This window comes from Lissotriton vulgaris, chromosome 1_1 (assembly GCF_964263255.1).
Source record: "Lissotriton vulgaris chromosome 1_1, aLisVul1.2, whole genome shotgun sequence".
Classification (NCBI taxonomy): domain Eukaryota; kingdom Metazoa; phylum Chordata; class Amphibia; order Caudata; family Salamandridae; genus Lissotriton; species Lissotriton vulgaris.
In genome coordinates, this window is record NC_141685.1 from 1,661,269,291 (window position 1) to 1,661,289,894 (window position 20,604).

The 20,604-nt window shown below is 41.5% G+C and overlaps 1 protein-coding gene across 1 annotated transcript in view; it reads left to right on the plus strand.

The window, feature by feature from the left end:
- The window catches only part of LOC147751005 (tyrosine-protein phosphatase non-receptor type substrate 1-like), a 140,074-nt gene that overhangs the window by 101,753 nt on the left and 17,717 nt on the right, over window positions 1–20,604 (plus strand). Inside the window, exon 4 of the mRNA XM_086937487.1 lies at window positions 10,248–10,337. Coding sequence (XP_086793613.1) covers window positions 10,248–10,337 — 90 coding nt within the window. The remainder of the gene's footprint in view (window positions 1–10,247; window positions 10,338–20,604) is intronic.

Consider the following 20,604-nt stretch of genomic DNA (forward strand, 5'->3'; position numbering starts at 1 on the left):
CATTGTACAGGCTGGGTACAGTCCTATTCAGAGTCAGGGGATTACTCCTCCCACTATTCCCAGCATAGATGTCCAATTCAGCCCAGTGCTGACTCACCCTGTCCATTCTGGAGCCACACATACCTCCCGGCCCCTGCCACTCACAAGCCAGACATGCAATTCACATCTGGCAGGCTGACACATAGCACACAGAAATGCCAACTTCTACAAGAGGTATTTCCCAAATAGTCATAATAAATCTGTGCCCACCATTGCGCAGCATTTATTATTACAGTTCTGTTGTAATTTGGCAGCGATTAGGTTAAGCTTTAGCAAAAGACATCTTGTATTTAGAGACTATCTTGTCCATTTTGCGTAATCAATTTTGTATTTCTGTCAGCCATTTTGTTTGCCATGTGCTCGCCATGTGCTCTGTCCTACCTTCCTGTTAACTGCTCTTGAAATCTGCCTAGAGACGAGATATATTTAGCCTCTTCTGCTTCACAAATGCTCAGTTGAGCTTACAGCTGCCCTCAACTTGTAACTGTCAGGATGTGTCCACCAGAATTAGCTAACTGTCAGCCCCTCCCACTTGTTGCCAGCACACTCCGTGTATGACCTTGTATTTATTTGAAACCAGCATTCTGTACTTGTACCACCTTCTTTTGAGCCCCTGTGTGGGTATAAAAGGACCAAGCTCCTTCCAGTCAGTGTGCTACTTCATGCATTACAGAAGGGTGCTGTGTGATAAACTCTGTCTTTTCTATTCCAGTTTCTGTGTCAACTTCTTCCTATTGGCCTGAGGACTCTGTGCAGAGAAGGGAAAACCCCTAGCACTGGTAGGCCTTGCTGAGGCTCACCACCACAGTTCCATGCATACTAAACTTGACCACTCTGTTCCTCCCATATCAGGAATTACCACTGACCCACTGAATCAGGGAATCCCCAATGCATTCCTAAGGGAGGGCAGGCCAATCTCACCAATGTAACACAGAGAGCGCACACCCTTTACACTGGACAGCAGTGCTAAAGAGCCCAGAAGCCTAAAACCACCAACACCAGGTCACAGAAAAGGTTATGAGAAGGCAAATAGTTTAAGGGTGAACCTGCCAAAAGGGCCAAGTCCAAAACATGTCAACTCTCTTGTCCCAAATGCCTTGTTCCAGAGGTTAAGGGCCCCATGATGTAATTGTAGATATCTTACTGTCTCTCTTTCTGTGATCCTGAATTCCCTTTGACATGTCTCAAATGCTTTGATTTCTCTATTTTTAAAAGAGGTCTCTCAGCATTATACAATCCTGCTTGCCACTTTGCAAATTGTGTCTCCTGTTGGGCTGGTGTAAATCAGAATTATCATGTATCGTTGATGGGTAGACGTTCTGTCCTAAGGGCTGGATAATATGTCCCATGTTTCCATAAGTGGGCATATAACACTGGAGATATATGCTACTTAGGGCCTTTGTGGTTTGGGCAACTAGAGTACAACCCAAAGCGGTCTGGCGATCAGCCGCAATTTTCAGTTGCGGCCAGTGTTTTTTGTTTCATGAAGGAACCATCCAACGACTATTCTTAATTGGTTGTACCGCAATATTTGGATCTACCTAGTACTCTAAATTACCCCACCATCCTCATAGTCTGCCTTCGTTTTCTAGATAGCCCAGGTTTTAGATTCTTGCCATATACATTTATTGCAACCCTTTGGTAATTGGTTCATATCCTACGCAGGTATGGGTGAACATTTAAATACACCAGCATAATTTGTGCAGTTTGGCGAACTTTGCATCACTCTGTTACATGAAAGTGCTAAATAAATGATGCCATTACACTAGTTGAGTAATTATGCCCCTGTTCATGGGAAAATATACTGTGAAGGAATGGGAATAACACATACTAATGAGTGTGACTGTTATTCACACCAGTTGTGTTGTTCTACTATTATTTAGCGTTTAATGTGTCTGTGTGCTAAAAAATACCGCTAAATATATTGCTAACTCAAGTATTTTATTTCAAGTAATTGCACACAATTTTCCCAAACTTTAGATTAATTATGCAAATTGTGCACACCCCTAAATCTGTGTCAAGATCAACATGGGAAGTGCTTGAGAAAGATAGAGGGTCTCATTTATAATTTGACAGACAGTATTCTGTCCATCAGAGTGGCAGAGAATTCAAGCTTTCCATCGACCGAGCCAACAATCAGTTTTTTTGTGGAAAAGTTAAGGTCGGCCCATCACTAAATGATGCGGGCAAACCCAGGGTTTGGTGAGTAGCATACCCTGTTTCATTTTCAATGAGTACCCTGCCTGCCAAACTCTAAATTGGGCCCATAGCAATATAGGGATTCCTTTCATTTTTAAAGTAGAAATTCTTCACAATCACATTACTAAGAGGGTTTTTGTAGGTAAAGCCTGGTCCGTAGCCCCTCTCAGAAGGCTGGGATAATTTGCTTTAGAAAGACCTGTAATGTAAGTGTAATTTCTACCCTGAAGTATTTGATGCTCTTCTCGGCCCATGTAAAGTGAAGGCATTTCTACGGCGGTACGCTATGGGTGCTGCATTGGATACCTAAGAATATGGGTTTCCTAAGATTCCATTTAAGTCCTGAAACTTTACCATAAAGTTTACCATAGATTTACAGCACTGATATTGCAGCGGATGCACATTTTCTATAGTTGGTGAGGGTTAAAAGTAGTTCATCTGCAAATAACTGTATGTTATGAGGTGTTTCCTCAACATCTATTGCCTCTATTTCATGCATTTGCCTAATTGTCCCAGCAGTTCTACTGAGATCACAAAGAAGAGTGAGGATAATGAAGTAGCAATCATGTGCTTTATCAGTATTCAGTTGGGGAGGCATAATTTGCCCATACATACCTTTGCATTATGGGTTCTAACCCATTTGGGGTAAGACTCTTGTAGGAAGCCACTTACCCATCTGTGAAAATGGCTAATATTTCTATTTGGAATGTCCTTCTGTGTGTGTCACTGTGCCCGTTTCCCCGAAGGCATTGTATAATTGGTTCACTGTCAAAATATCGACCCTCAAAATATCCTCTTCCAAAATATCATGACCAAAATATTGATGTAAAAAATATTGTCGTCCTAAACTTATAATGGTAAGTACAAAAATAATTAGAAAAAAATATTGTTGTATTAAATATCATTTTTTAAATATATATAAATTAAAATAATAACTACTAAAACTATTCAATAGTAACATTAGTTTAAAACAATAGATTTAATATATAACAATAAACTTAATAAAAAACTTAAACACACATATATATATAAAATAAGATATATATTTACATATTTCGACTTAAAAAGTCAATAATTAAACTAATAATTTTAATTTATATAATAATTTCAAAGTTTTCAACTTATATAAAAAGATAACAAATAAATATTATATGTATATATATATATGCATATATATATATATATATATGCGATGGGCTCGTGCTTCTCCCCCAGCTGCGCAAATCTATTCGCGGGCTGGTGGGAGAAGCACGTGGCCTGGGGCGGGACAAATGAAAAATGGCTAGATCAAATTATGATCTGGGCCAGATACATCGACGATCTCTTTATTGTTTGGCGCGGTGACAGGGCCTCGGCTGAGGAGTATGTGGCCGCTCTGAACAGTAATGATCTAAATCTGAGATTTACCAGCACTATCAGTAACAGCTCAGTGTATTATCTGGACCTAGAGGTCTATGTGGTATGTAATACACTACACACAAAACTCTACAGAAAGCCCACAGCGGGCAACGCAGTATTGCACGGGGCAAGCCATCATCCCAAAAGCATGATCCGGAACATTCCATTCGGAGAACTACTTCGTCTGAAAAGAAATTGTTCAGACATCAAAGATTTTGCACAAGCTAGGGATGCTGCCATAACAAGATTCCAAGAACGAGGCTATTCAAGAACTTTGCTAGCAAATACAGCAAGTAGAGTAGACCTAATTGACAGGAAGGACCTTCTAAAAGAGAAAAAAAAATTGATTCAGAGGGGGTAACACGGATGATTACCAGTTACAATATGATATCTAGTGAACTTGTTCAGGTATTCAACAACAACTGGCACATTTTAAAAACAGATGCCACTTTGAAAGATATCATACCTCCACATCCGTCTGTAACCTATAGACGCTGTCAGTAATTAAATGACCACCTGATACAAAGCCACTTCAAGGACCCGTCTAAATCCATCAGGACAAAACCCATCAAAGGCTTCTTTCCCTGCATGCATTGCAAGGCATGCAAATACAGCAGGAAAAGAACAAAATGTGAGGGGAGACCCAATGACCCATGTCCCACTAGAGAAATTTGGAAAGTTCCTAAATTGTAATTCTGATTTTGCCATCTACTGTTTAGAATGCCCATGCTCTAAAAGGTATATTGGCAGCACCATTAATCCGGTAAAAAAACGTATACTGGAGCACATGCGTGCGATAATAAACCACAACAAAAGCTACCCAGTGGCTCGCCACTTTGGGGCCCACCACAACAGCAATCGAGATTTACTCACATTTTTTTGCCTGGATCAGGTGGACAGGAGGGAGAGAAGTGGAGACCGTATCAAAGATCTAAGGGTCCTGTAATCAAAATATATAATTGACCTGCAGAGCAAACAACCGACAGGGCTGAACAACGATGAGGAATTGTGGGTTCATCAAGAATAGATATAAAAAACAGGTAACATCGGTACTGGGTCAGAATTTAAGGTTATGAAAGAGAAACAGGATTGGATAAGTGTGCTTACAATAGGACCATTGTACTAACCAGCTTTGATTAATTCATAGCAAGATTTAACATCCATTAGCTTTTAGATTCATGTTAGTACTTTTATAGCATATAGCTTCTAGGAGGCCCTCTGGCCGGTCCCACTCTCCAACATCCAATAGCTGAAACAAAACGGATCAGATAAGGCCCATACAGGGCACAACTAACAACATAGAAAAACTGAAGTCGAACATGCCCATACAGGGCAATACAAGCAGATACATACCTATAAACACAAAGAGGGCGAACATAGATATCCACAGATGATCACAGTGACAGTGTAATATGCCATGACTGTAAAGCATAAGGGGAATAGTGTAATATAAATATTCAAATATTTGTTTTGACAAAAGAGGATCCCCTGGATAAAGACTTGGGAACCTGTGCCCCTAGGAATCTATTCCAGCCATGAGCTTTAAAATACGGAAAATTTTCTGTGTTTTATAACAAAATTGATTTTGCCGGAAACAACATGTGTGGTATGTGCAGAATTATCAGCCCGAATATGAATTGTGTAATAGAATCTGTTTTTAATATCACATTTGCACTTTAGAAACCATTATTTTTAACAAAAATGTAACTCAAAAAACCTATCCCACCAGTCCATTGGAAGATGGCCACCGTAAAAATACAGGTGAGGACAGTCCACTTTCACTCTTTACTATTGTTGTAGACGATATAATGGTTTCCTTTCAACACACTCGCTGACACTGACGAAGCCGAAAGGTGAAACGCGTCTGTCGGAGGGGGCAGGGGGTCTGCCAATAAATCTTTTCTGAACACGACCTTGGAGTGCTGTCTGATTTCGTCGAGGAACGGAGTTGTTGCAAGAATATACAAAACTAAGTTTGCCTGGAAGAAAGAGGGGCCCACGAGCAAGGTAAAGATTTCAGCTTTTAATTCTTTGTCAGGATGCAGCTTGCGAAATGGATGCAAATACAGCAAATTCAATGAAAAGTCAGCCTGACGCGTTTCGTATTGCTACTTCTTCAGAGGCACTGACTCGAGCTGCAAGGCAGGCATTCTTTAGGCAAAACCACGGCACAAGTACCCGCCCTAGTGGGCGTTGCCGGTCGCAGGGCTTCATGGTACCTGTAGTGTGATGTCCTGTCCTCCTCAGTGAGTGGTCTGCCTTGGAGCACACTGTTGATGAAGAGGTGAGACCACAGTGTGGTATGCAGAGTCACATCACAACTCCGCAGCTGTCCATTATCCCCAACAAACGCAGACCACTCACTGAAGGAGGACAGGACATCACACTACAATATTGGAACCTCTTTCTTTTGCTGTTCTGCTATTTTGAGTTCTCCAACAATTCTTTAACAAAAAAAATGTACAGTGGGGTTCAACCCTGATAGTGTTCTTGTTCTCTCTTATAACTGCCTTAAAGGGATTCAAGTTATTTTGCATGTGGTTTTATTCTGGCTGATTAGAATTAAAATAATATTCCTTTATTTGAGTGTTTATTTCATCCTTGTTCAATCTTTCTTTAAGATTGGATTAGTCAAATCTCCAGTATGTACTCTTCTTGTTTACTCCCACCCCAGAGTATTCCATAATTCAGCAGTATGATCTGAAAAAACAAACAGGGTTGTTTAAATTGTGTCCATCATTTGTATTAACATATCAGTGCTCCATATACTTAAGTATGCTCTCTGAGAAGAAAGTTTATTCTCTGTCCTTTCGATGTAGCTTGGTATAAACATCCCAGAGTCCCGTTTCTGAGCGTGTTTACTTGATTAACTGAGCTATCCCCTCCCCCAGGAATATATCCAGGGTGTGTCTGTACATTTACGGCATTTGGACCAGATTGAGATCAACAAGCCATGTTATTTCACCTATCATTTTGTCTGTTATCATTTAAATTGGTATCCTGGGAGTCAGCTATAATTTCCATTACATCTAGGGGTGGCGCTTTTGTATGGCAAAGCAAGACTCCACTGATTTCCTTCATCTTTCTTAGGCAAAGTACTGTTTAGAAGGTGTTTGACCTTAATATTGTTTCAAAAAAATTGTTGGTCTTGAACAAAATTGAAAAACTATCGTAATTTCCAGAATATTGAGGGACAGAATACCGCAGGTAAAAATATCATTTTTTTTGCTTTGTTAAGTGTTTAACATTGTTTTATTTAATAAAACTGCATAAAATACAGTACTCAATTTCTCAAAATGTTTTATTAGTTTGAGTGCTATTAGTTCTATTTTTTTTAAAATTATTTGTATTTGTTTTTTGTATTAATAAAGTGTTATGTTATGAAGTAATTTCTTTATTTTTTATCATTATTAGTCAGAGTATATTTTTTTAAGTAAATGTATTGTGTATGATATGATTTTAGTGGTAATCATTTTTATTTTTATATTTTTTTACTTATTTGGTGAATTTTATGCATTATTTAGGATTTTGAATATAATTTTTATTTAAAGTCTTTAACCTTTTCTACAGCTGGTCAGAGTGGGTTTGGAATAGTATCATCCCCACATAGTTCAACATATTCCTTACTGCAGCATAGGTTGGAGAGGGAGTAGTCAATCTAAGCCTTACAATGTACAACAGCTTTCGCAATTGCTGCATAGATTGTAGTGGAAATAGTAAGTATGACACCTCCAAAGTCCAACATTTTCCTTACTATTGCTCAGGTTGGAGCAGGAATAGTTAATCTGACCCCTTCAAAATCCAATGTATTCCTTAATGTGGCTCACTTTGGAGTGGCAGTAGCAACCCTGACCCCTTTAAAGTCCAACACTTTCCCTACTGTTGCTCAGAATGAAGTGGGGATAGTAAATGTGACAACCCACTTTCCCCCCAAATTCCAACACTTCCTCTACGGTTGCCAATTTGGAGCGAGAATAGTAAATCTGAACCCTGAAAAGCCCAAAATGTTTCCCACTCAGGTTGGAATTGGAATAGTAAATTGGATCCCTGCAAGGTCCAATATTTTTTCTACTGTTGGATTTTATATATAGTAGTGTTTGTGAGAAAATGTATATGTTAGTTGTATTTTTTATTATTTTTTATTTGTGTTGATATGTTGAGATATATATTTTGTCATTAAGTTGAAAGTGACCTCATCCATAAAATGGGTTATGTTGGGTACATACAATATCTGCTACATTTCAAATTATGTCTCTCTGTATCTCTTAAGGATTTTCATATGGAGTTAAGTCCATTATGTTAGGCATACCTTGGATCGAGCTTTTATTTATTTAGTTTGGTTGTCGTCTGTCTAACCCCATTAGTGAATTTTGTCACTTCCGCATTGATATTTGTTGTGGTATATGTATGATTGGGTATCTTCTCCAATTCCCTTTTCCCCCCATTGAGAGTTAAAGAACTCTAATAGAGCATGAAAATAGTTATCATTCACTTCTGGGGTGAGGATAAAAATACCTGTGGGTGTACTACTGAGCCCATTCCTGTGGCCAGATATCCTCACTCTACCCCATAACTTCAATTAAGTTTCCCTGTAATACTATCTAGTGTTTAATGTAGTTACGATCAGTCCTAAATTCACTATACTTGAAGACCTCTTTTTGGTTAATGTTCTGCCCTGTGCTACTCTTCTGCTTCTCTTGCCCATTTGCTTCCATTGTTGCTTCGTTGGTCTGTCTTCTCACGTCATGAGTGCTTTGCAGTCCTTTCAGTGATTACGAGACAGCTCAGCTAAGTCTTGATATATTTGCATGAAGCAATCATCAAATTCATCTGTTTCTATGCTCTTTTCTGCTTGCAGTATCTTTTCCGATAACATGAGCTTTGCTAGTATGGTTTGGATGCTGGATATGGGTGACTAGACTCCCCTCAATATACTATTATTATTCCCATGTTTTATGTACTCTCTTTGGCTAGAATATGTGCTGACACCTGCTTGAAGAAGGATACAGTATATGAGCCCTTCGTTGATTCTTTGGTGCTTCTAATGTGACTATAACCTCTTCTCAACCTGTCCTCTGGATCTTCACATTCCTCCTCCCCCTGTATGCATGCACCTCAGGTCCTGCACATCAGAGACTGCACCAGTTCGTGCTGTGCAGGATCTGCCTTTGACGCTCCCATTGCGGTGCCTTTTTTATGGGCACTGCTGTGGGACCACTAAAGAATGACCCACCAGAGACTAAAAAAGTCATAATTTGTTGGGTGGTGTCAGTAGGCTTTGGTGGTCTTGGAGAGGGGCGTCAGCCTGCTCCACGACCACCAAAGTTTGTAGACAAATACAATAATGGGAAGGGTGGAGATAAATTGAAGTTGAGGATCATGCGGTTTAGTGAACCATTAAAGAATAGAAAATGGTCAAAAGTATGAGGAGATATTTATATATGTGGAAGGCAAATGTGTGTGATTATGAGTGATTACACTGCCCCTGAGGATTCCTGATATATTACTGTAATAGCCAATTGGAAGGCAATACTGCAAAAGTGAAACAGGACTTGTCATTAGTGGCACACATGTAAAATCATGGTTCGTGGGATGTCCGGGGAGGGTGACAGATATTGGACCAACCACTTGGGGAATAAAGATGTAATGAGCCAAGAGACACAATGGTTTACTAGCTTTTCATGTTTGCATGGTTTCTTTGTTATGTGCTAAATAGAAGTTTGGCAACAAACACATATATAATGCATGATGGAGTGTTAGTTATTCAGTATAACTCTAGTATACTAAGAGAAAAGTGAGCAATAAGGAACTTATATGTTGGAAAACTAACATAAATTAACAAAAAGATTCTCAACATGCAGAAGCGCGGTTACCTCCAAGGCTTATGCTATTTTCATGCTATGGACCCACACTTATTGACTATATATATTGATAACATCTCAAATTACATTATTGATGACATCACCGATAAAACAATAGTAAAATAGCTGTTTTAATAAAGGGTTTTAGTTATATCAGTCAACTGATTTATGGGTGATATGATTTGAATGGAAACTCCCTTGAAACAGGTACATGTTTAATAATACATAAAAGTTATGAAATACATTTTAATTGTTCTTATGATGATGATGATTGCATTGTTGATGATTTTGATCAAACAATATAATTTTAACTGATGCAGTAAATTACTGCAGTTAGATGCATCTGAAAAAGAAACTGAGAAATAGCAATGAACTGAGTAACCTTCACTTTGGCTGCTTGATTTACTAAACTCTTATCTTCTTCACAATATTCTGATATTCTATCCAAAAGCCCTTGAAGGGGTCTCCTAGTCATCAATGTACATTAGAAGAGGGGGGGTTAAAGATTTACCAGCTTTGGTGCATTTGCAATGCTGTTGCCCATAAAATCCAGCAGTTCAGTGGGATACATATTGAGCAAGATTGTAGAAACAAGGCAATCTTCTTAAACCCTAAAATTTGTCACTAGCATCTCAGAGGATTCCATTCTCCCCAGCATCTTTTGTAAGGTGATGAGTCCTTATATTGGCTATTAATTGACTTTAGAACCTGATGCACTGTCTAACTCCAAACTCCTCATTTCTGTTACAGGACTGGCGCAGAGAATCCCACCAGAGTTCTTGATAAGAACAGTAATTTTTGCAGCTTTCGTGTGTATTATCTGTGTGATCTTCCTGACATGTAAGTGGCTCTTCTATAGAACAGTTCTCTAGGAATCACTATAGGCGTTCTGCAGTAGGAGGTCATATCCTTCACTTTTACAGTGGAAACATATATGGGTATTAGGTCTGGATTACACAGCACAGCAATGTATAAAGAATATATAGAGTATAGAATATATAGAGTATAAAAAATAAGTGCCAAGGCACTCCAGCTTCCTCCACCAATTTCCCCTGTCAGCACTATCAGTGACACTACCAACACAACTACTAACCACCACAGTCCTACAATTGTGGCAATTCAGTGTGATAATTCAGACTATTCCAAGCCCTCAAAACTGTAATGGCTTGGGCGGCAGGTATTCAGCATTTTTTATGTATATTGAATTAATAAACAACTGTTGTTGAGCTTATCTCTAATTTTAGTAAACAATCAGTATCGGCTGCTACCGAACATGGGTGGTGGGGCGGATGGGGAGAGAGTGCCGTAATAATACAATATAAAAAAACACTTACCTATACCACTGACCCCCTGCCGCCGCCTCTTCTTCCTCTGTCTTCTGTCCTTCTTCTGCAGGAAGCACACAGCCTCCCAGAATCCCCTGACCAATCACAATGATGCCTGACAGCAGCGTTGTGATTGGTCTGAGTGACCGTGGTTCGGCGCTCAGATAGGGGTTTGCAGGCTGTGCATGTTCTCCAGGCAGGCTGTAATACAGCCTGAGTGGAGAACATGCACAGTGCACATAACACTTTGGCCTGTCCGAGACGGCTGGCCAAACCATCATGTGCACTTTAGGTGCTGCCACTACTCCTCCCCCTGGGATGTAAGAGTCCAGCCCGTCCCCCCTGGCTTAAGCTGCAAGCTGAATACAGAAAACAAAATGATAATAACGAACATTATTATCATTTTATTTTTTGTATTCAGCCTGCAGTGGGGCGATGCTCTCCGCCTTAACGGAGGAGCTGCAACTGTAAACAATGCTATCATGTGGTAGACTTTTATAAGCCCTGGTGTTGACAAAAAGCAGTGTTGACGAGCACTGGAAACCACCGACTCCTATTAAGTACTGCAGCAAAGAGTCTTTACATTAAAAAGTCAAGATAATCAGTATACACCTTTTAAAGATATTTGGCAATCAACTTAATGATAGGTGATATCAATATGTTTTATTTGCTTTGCACTATAGTAATTATTTAACATACAGAGGTCCTAACTTAAAACCTGCCACCCAGGTAATGTTGGTGAAGAATAATACTTATGTTCATTCTTTTAAGTTTATTGTTTTGGAGCTGGGAGGGAGGGGCAATGACCCTTTCCACAACTGGGTGTGTCACTTTCATACTTAAAATGTTTATAAGGGTGTGTGAGGGCACTAGTACAAGAGCGCACATGTATTGAACAATGTTTACAAAATAAGGCATTCACTACACACTCTATGCACAGTCTGTTAGCATCTGGAAGCTACAATAGCCACACTCAGTCATTTTCAGTTTTTCTTATGGATTAGGGTCTAGTGATCAAGAATGAGTTCTCTAGGGCTCGAATCTTGCATTTGTAACATAGTCCAGTAAATATGCTCCTATTAGCTTATTAGAAAGCACAGGAACACTAATGTATTCTATCATTTAATTCCACTGACAAGAATTCACTCAATCCCGGAAGACACACAGACTGCGTAAAAGCCTCTCCAAACACTACCAAGGACAGTTCTTGTGCAGTTCCTTCACCTTCGACAAGACCCCCACTACCACCGAAGGCACGCCGGAGGCACACACCACCAACACCCTGACGTGCATCCTCATCAACATGCGCTCCCTCCACCAACACACCATACTTGTGGCTACAAGGTCCAGAGGAAGGACCTCCCCCACCGGCCAGGAGGAGGAGGAGGACTTGTCATCGCTCACAAGGCCCCCCTCCGCCTCTCCACGTTAAGCATGAGCGACCTCCCCTCCAACACAGAACACCTCAACTTTCAAATCCATACCAGCCCCAAGACCACGCTACGGTGTACCCTCATCTACAGAATGCCATGATCCCGCACCCAGAAGAAACCCAGTCCGCAACCACCATAGCTGAGCTCGCCACTATACGCAATTGACCTGGACTTCCACCTCGACAACCGCAACAACCCCGACACCACCCCTTTCCTCGACAACCACACCAACCTCGGACTGAAGCAGCTGGTCAACACGCCCATGCACAGAGCTGGACACGCTCTCGACCCTATCTTTGCTGGAAGAACAAACATCCGGTTCAGCCGCATCACCGAGCTTCCCTGGACTGACCACCACGGCATCCATTTCACCTTCAACACCAACACCGCACCCAAGCCACTGGCGCAACAGCCATAAAGAAACTGGAGCAAGGTGTCAGAAGAACAACTCATCACCACCTTCCTTCAATAGCCCCCCAGCACTGCGACCGACACCAACTCCGCAGCCACAGAACTTCACTGCTGGATTTCCCGCTGCGCCAACAAACTGGCACCCCTCCAACACCCCTCCAAACAACGCCCACTTAAGGCCGCCTGGTTCACCACTGAGCTACAGGAAGCCAGACGCTCCTGCAGATGCCTAGAGAAATCCAGGAGAAGCCAAAAAATGACGGAAGCGCAGAACATCCACAGGAGCGCCCTGAAGGAATATCACCAGCGCATAAGTGACACCAAACGGACCTTCCATAGAGACAAAGTCCAGACCAGCGTGACCAACGGCAAGGAACCGTTCAACCTCATACAGCAGTTCACAAAAACCCCCAGCGAAGCCACGGACATCACACCTTCCCAGCAACTCTGCGACAAGCTCAGCTCATATTTCCACCCTAAGATCAAGGCCCTCTATGACAACTTTAACAAACGCACGCCTGACAACCCCCCCTCCCCATTGCTGCAGATAGGCCAACCATCAGGACATAGAATCCTGCCACCGTCAAACACACCACAACTACCATGCAGAAGACCCAATTGGGAGCCCCTACGGCCCCCTTTCCTCCGCACATTTTTCCACAGGGCCGCCACCATCGCACACCAACTAGGATGGACCATCAACGCCTTCCTCATGTCCGGCATCTTCCTAGACGACTGGAAACGGCTGACCCTCCAGACCTGAAAAACTACTGGCCCATCTCTCTCCTCCCTTCCGTGGCGAAAGTCACCGACCGACTAGTGAACGCCCAGTTGACCACCTTCATTGAGGAGAACTCCATCCTAGAATCCTCCCAGTCTGGATTCCGCAGCAACCAGAGCACTGAGACCGCTCTCCTCGCCGCCAGAGACGACATCCACCTGCAACTCGAGCAGGGACACAACGCGGTCCTCATCCTCCTAGACCTCTCCACAGCCTTCAACACCGTTTTTATCGCACCCTTGCAGCCAGACTTCATGACGCAGGGATACAAGGAACATCCCTCGACTGGATCTGATCCTTTCTCTCTGGCAGAACCCAGAGGATCAAACTCCCTCCCTTCCTTTCCAAACCCACCAATATCAACTGCGGAGTACCACAAGGCTCGTCTCTCAGCCTCACTCTCTTCAACGTCTGTATGGCCCCCCTCGCCACCCTCGCCACCATCGTCAGACAGCATAGGCTCAGCACAGTATCCTACACCGATGACACCAAGCTCATCCTCTCACTCACAAAGGGTCTCCAGTTTTAAAGAAAAACTTCCACTGGACCATTGTTCTGTAAATGGATACATTTGTAGTTGTCTCTCATAAAATACATGCAGTCTCATCTTTGTGTTGTGTGCATTATTTTTGCCCAATGAGCCTTCTGCTTTGGTACCTTCTTTCTAGTGAATTTTAGGATGTCCTGTAACTTTTTGTCCATGTTGGGATCTATATTTTTGGAACCTCAAGCTGGTCATGCTGAAGGTCAGTCTACGCCTTTTTTACAGTCCTCCCACAAACCTTAAGCACAATTACGTTAAAAAAGAATGTCTAAATATTTCCAGAGAAGATTCCCCATTGCGGTTATTCTAGTTAGGTCTGTATACCAGTGATAGAGCTCCTCCTGTAACTTGGGAGAATCTCTAGTAAATGAAAGTAAGTTAGCCCGTGACCAAAAGATGTGGATGTAGGCAGTGGATGACTGTTGTTCCCAGCAGGGACCTCACGCAAAGGTAGAACTTTGTTTAGTTCATTTTCAGCCAGTAAATTGTCATTTGGGTAGCAGCAAGGAGGGGTTGTAGTGCCCATAAGTCCTAGTTAAGCTTCTGTTTATTGATTTCTCTTATTGCTCTATTGGTGGCTTTTAGGTTATGTAATATTTCTTTGATGTGCTGAAAGAGTCCAGGCTTACTCCACATATGGATCAGGTCAGGATCACAGCAGAATGCATGATGAGGTGAATTGTATTTGTCAGGCAAATTTTGATCTGTAAGTGGTGACCCCACATTTGCCCCAAATGAGCGGATACATTGTGCACAGTCACCATGAAACAGGGAGGAGACACATTTCCATCAACTCCTTTGCCATGTTTATCTATGTTTTCTATCTGTCCTCATGCAGATTCCTATTTTCATTGTTAACCATGTCAGTAATAACGTTTGGAACTACTTTCTTTCTGTATGATTCTTTCAGTCTTTCCTAAAACTTCCTCTACTTGCAATTACTTATCATTGATGACCATATATTGAGTACATGATAGTTTCCTTTTTTGCTGTTCATATTATGCCGGTCACTTAGAGGTAAGTATTTTATTCATACAATCCTTTGGATAAAACCACTTTAAAGAAATTAATCAGAGCTTTTCTTTGTCCAGGTGCAAAGCTTGATCTATGGTCATGGAGTGTTTTTTTATTTCCAGGTTGGCCCAAGTACACTGCTTGCTTTCCTTTGCCATATCTGTGGTCGATGTTTTCAGAAGCAACTGGCTGCAGTGTTCATGGAGGCCTTTGATTTTGGAGATACTGATGAAGTTGGCGAGTTAAAGGCCATAGTTAATGCTCAAATATTCATTTTTAAAATGCATCACGCGTAGCTCGGCTCACTCCATTGGTTACAAATGCACATGCTTGTTCCTAGGGCAGGCTGAGCCAAGGCATAAAAAATACAAAAGTACAATTCACAAATGTAGCATGTGCAATCTCTAACACAAGGCAATTATGTAACCTCAAGGATACTTGTGCCTGGCTCACTGAGCGGGAGGTCGAGAAAGGGAAGCCAAACGTCACAATGTACATACTTTTGTAAGTAAAGCTCTCTTAGCAGTCTCTAAAGCTAACCAATAACTAGTCAATAATACTTTTATTTGATTTTGTTAAAAATCATAAAAGAGTGAATAAAGCACTTAGTACAAAAATGTTAAAAAATGGGGGTTAAAAAGGTACAAAAGATTAAAACACGATGCTGACATACTGAATCATCATCAATAGATAGTACACAAAGTATACATTTGTAGTCAATGCAATTTTGAGCAGGTCAAGGCGGTACAGCGAGCAAGAAGTCGGGAAATAATATCAGTGCAAAAGAGAAAGGTCCAAGCAGTCTTGTCGAAACCGCTCCAGTTCATTTATTTTTGTTGTCTAATTCTTTGGCTGCCATTTTCCAAAGCGCGATGTCTTTACAAGATAGTTCGATTGACCGGCCTCCAAGGCATTTTATGCTGCAGCTCTGCATGTCCGTAGCTGTTTTTTTCTCAACATCTCGCGGAGGACCATTTTCCAAATTTCTAAAAGTGAGGGGCAGATGCACAACCTGCATTTTTTTGTTAGCCATACATGTTTCCATTTTGGGGTTAAATCCTTCGTGGGGAACGACCCCAGCCGTAACATTGTCAAATAATGCTTTTTATGATGTGAAAAGTGTTCTGATAAGATTGAATCACTGCCCAAGCGCGATTTTTCTTTGAGAATGCTGTTTTGTCCATTAACTGTGAGATTTGTTTGGTTGCACTGTTTACTGCATTTTTAAAACCAGAATAAGAGTTGTTTGTATGCCATGCCTCTTCGAGGTGTAGGTCTTTAAGTGATTCTTTTAGAACCGTGGCGATGGAATTATTTAGCCTCGCTAGCTTTTCGATTTCTTCCCAGGAGGAGTGGGCTAGTGTGTTATCTTCTGCTTGGCTCATCCGCCAATAATATTTGACAACCGCCCCTTGTTTGGCTGGTTTCTGGTTTTAAGCCCATATTCCAGTCGAATCTGGGCCTGAGAGATGTGCTGAGGGATTGAGAACAAACTCTTGAAAAAGCTCAATTGGGCTTGGTTTAGGGCAGCTGCGTCTTTTGTGTACATTATTTCCAACCCATATGATATTGTTGGTATGAATTTTGCTGCGAAAAACCTTCAGCAGATGCCCTGTTGAGCAGCCTTTTAATTTACTATGTAAAGTTTTGAAGGCGTGGAGAAGTTGTTATGCTTTCATTTTCCCTTGGTTCAGCTGTTGTTTAGAGTTGAGTTTTGATCAAGTTGAAACCCTAGGTATTTGTAAGACTCCACCTGGGATATTGGTTTGTCACCTAGGTTCCAGATGAATTTGCCTTTTGACCCTTTTTTATGTTGTTTTGAGAAGCATAGCACCTTGGTTTTCTTGAGATTTATTGTTAATTGGGCTGCAATGGTATAGGCTCCTAGTTGGGCCATTGATCGCTACAGGCCTATCAGTATTTGTGGTAGAAGGACGATATCGTCACCATATTGAAGGCTGGTGATTAGTGTTTTGCCCAGTTTTGGGGGGTCAGTTTGAACTTGTTGAAGGTGTTTTTCGAGGTCTGCGGTATAGATGTTGAAGAGGCAAGGGGCCAACACACACCCCTGTTTCAGTCCGTTTTTTGTTTGGCTGTTACTTGTTATGCTGCACCCATCTCCTGTTTTTTATTTGGACCCACGTATCTGAGTAAAGGTTGATAATTGCCTCCAGAAGTTTTATTGGTGCCCCCAAGCTTTGCATTTTATCCCATATCTTTGCCCTCTGTACTTTATCGAATGCTGCTTTGAGATCAATGAAGGAGGCATAGAGGGAACAGGATTAACCAATAACTAAACTCACTGCTATCATTTCCCCCTGAAACAAATGCCATACAATATAGCAATATCAGATACAGCCATCTCAAATTTCGGGTGTTCCACTAAGTCCTGGGCAGCACTTGGATGGGGGAAAACGTGGATTCTTTCCTAATGTTTGTCTCTTACCTTCTCTGAATTCCAAAGGGAGGCTTGAAGTCTGTGTGTTAACAGTTCCTTCTCTATTCCTTGCAGCCGTTGTTTCCATAAATGCATGCTGCAGCAAAGGTTCAGGTTGTAGCATCCTCCCTAGCCAGGGTACCCACCAATGAACTTGATATACACGGAACTTAGTTTTACACGTCTTTATTTGTCTGTGTGTAACTGCAAACTCAACATTCTAAACCTGCCTTCAGTGCATTATGCTCTAACACTTACATCACAGATCTACGGAGTACATCTGAAGACAAAAGCGTTCCATTTTTTCTAACTCGCAAGACACTACACAGGTCAATGTAAATTTTGTTCCAATGCAGGACTAGGATCTTCTTTGCTATCACTGCCATGGTTAGGCAATCTTATTGTTCAGGGTGCACCAACTAGGATTCTGACCAATAAAACTGAGCTGCCTTTTCCAGCAATTCCACCTTTGTATCAAGTAGTAGCATTATAGATCTTTACACAGTCATCTTTACCTCCTGCATCACTGACTCCACTTTTGAAACACTCTAATTGAAAGGACCAACTTCAAGTTCAGTCTTTGCCGCAGGTTCTTCACTTCCTCCAACATGTCTTTCATAAAGGATATTGTATTTTTAATTACCTATGTTGATTTTTTGGTGGTCATCTTTAATGACTCACCCTCCGTTAATCTTGGCTTCCTAGTGTGAGTGTGTTTGGGACAACATTTACGTAAAAAGAAGATGCACTTCAGTTTCTGATTGCTTTCCTTCAAAGGCATGATAGCGTGCTAAAAGAGTGCATATCTTACCTCCTGGGAGGGTGTCACACAAGCAACAGTGATCTGAGCGACATGTATGATCAGGGGCACTTGGCTTACTGTTACTTCACAGTGATGGGACTGGCTGTGTGTAGGTTCTTTCACATCCCTGTGCTGTCTTGCATGTCCTCTTTCCTTTACTTCCCAATGCTGAGCTGGGTAGCCAAAATAATCTATCTAGTACTGCTTTGGCTGAGGGACTCAGGATCAGACACTCTCTCCACCTCATGGAGGTTTTACACTACCAGAAGGACTAAACGCTGCTGAAGAGTGTCTGTTTCAGGCCACAGTCCTGTCACAGCACCATCTGGACTGGCATTGCTTTTGTGACAGGGACGTGCAGTCTCTTTCCCCTGGGTGTTTCAGGCTCAATGTGAGCCCCTATCATTGAGGGGCTCTTTCCAGGTTGGGTCTCTGCTTCCTTCCACTGGGGGAGCAGCACGTTAAAGTAACCACTGAGTCCAGTCTGAAAATAGAGTCATGCCAGAACCTCCACAAATGTAGACCTTTGAGATGTTCAGCAGGCTCTGCCCCCTCATGTGGGGTATACTTAAAATGTGACATTTTAGAGTGTGTACTATTATTAGTCTTGTGGGACAAAGCACTGGCAGCACCAATGATACTTCCATGCCATATGCTCATTTTGTTATATGCTGTTTGGATATTGGATCATCCATTGGGAAAAGAAGAACAGATAGATATGACATAGAGAACAATGATGGCCTTGTTAATATCTTTATTTTAATGTGTGTTATCTTTGTGTGGCAATACATAAAAATAGTATTCATGTATGTTTGTTATGGGTTATTGTGTTGAGAGTTCGAGTCTAGGACCACTCACACATTCAATTCTTTACTTTGGGTTCTTGTTTAGTACCTTTGATCGCCCAAGTGCTGGCCTGTCCTTCTTAGCAGAACAAAATCAATATTGTGTTTTTTACTTTCATAAGTTCCTCACTGTTGGCATACACTTCAGCTTTTAGGGCCACATGTACATAATTTGGAGATCGCGATTTCCAAATTGCGATTCTTTTCAAATCACAATTCCTAATGTATGAGAACGTAGAAGTTGTTAATAGTGATTTCTAATGGGTTGCAAATTGAACGACCTCAATTTGAAGCCCGTTAGGAGTTGCAGCCATCTCATGGATGGTGGCCTGCTGGGATCAGCAAACACCATGTCGGTCATTGCTTTAAAAAAATAAAAAAATAAATTATCTTTTTATTAAACATTGGTCTGCCATATATCAATGCTACAATTAAACACATTAGGTTGCCACATTACATAATACATTCATCGTTTTACAGGCTTCATGTGTCTATTCACCCACTATCGTCATCACAGTCTCTAGCAGAGTATTCTAACCCAAGTCTATTGAACTCTCTCTTGGGAGAGATACATAATTCTCCTATGTGTATTCCACTTTCCCAAGTTTTTATCCCATTTTCCAGGACACCCCCAACTTTTGTAGACATCTTTCTTAGCAATCATGCTTTAATCCATGTCGTTTTCCCATCTCTTCACTGTCGGTATGTCTCCCACTCCCCATTTTTGCGCAATATTACGTTAGGCCAAAGACATCCCTAAAGTAACCCAGGACTGTTCCACTGTGTTTAAATCCATGGCCTCCATATGTTGAGCAGACACAGTTTGGGTGTTGGGAGGATCTCTTTTTCACACACTGCTTGGATCTTGGCAGTTATCGCCACCCAAAATGGTTGGATACCTAGCTGAGTATTCTAACCCAAGTCTATTGAACTCTCTTGGCAGTTATCCCACCCAAAATGGTTGGATACCTGGGCATTCCCTAATGGTGTGGTAAAATGTACCCTCGTACATACACAACCGTAGACATCTTGAGTCCTCTCTCCTCCCCAATTTAGTCAGAGTACCCCTGGAGAGATAGGTTCTGTGTAAGATCTTAAGTTGGATTAATCTAAGTTTCTGTGAGAACGCTGCCTCTAGTGGGAAGGCCAGTGCCTCTTGCCATTTCTTTTCTTCCAGATCGCCGATGTCACCCTGCCAGCATGCATGCAGTGATTGGAGTGAGACTGGCAGGTTATTACTTAACATTTAGTAGACCACAGAGAATGTCTCACGGTTCAGGGGCTCAGTTAGGAGTCTATCTTCTGACGGAGATGACTCTGGTATCTCCTCACCTCTGGGAATGAGTGTTATTAAGGCATGCCGGATTTGTAGGTACCTGTATATTTCTTGATTCGCCATTTTATATACTCTCTGAGGCTCTGTGAATGAGACTACCTTTCCTTTTTTCCAGAGGTCACCTACTGTTGAGATGCCAATAGTGTCCCATTTATCAAATCCAAGGTATCTGTTTAAGT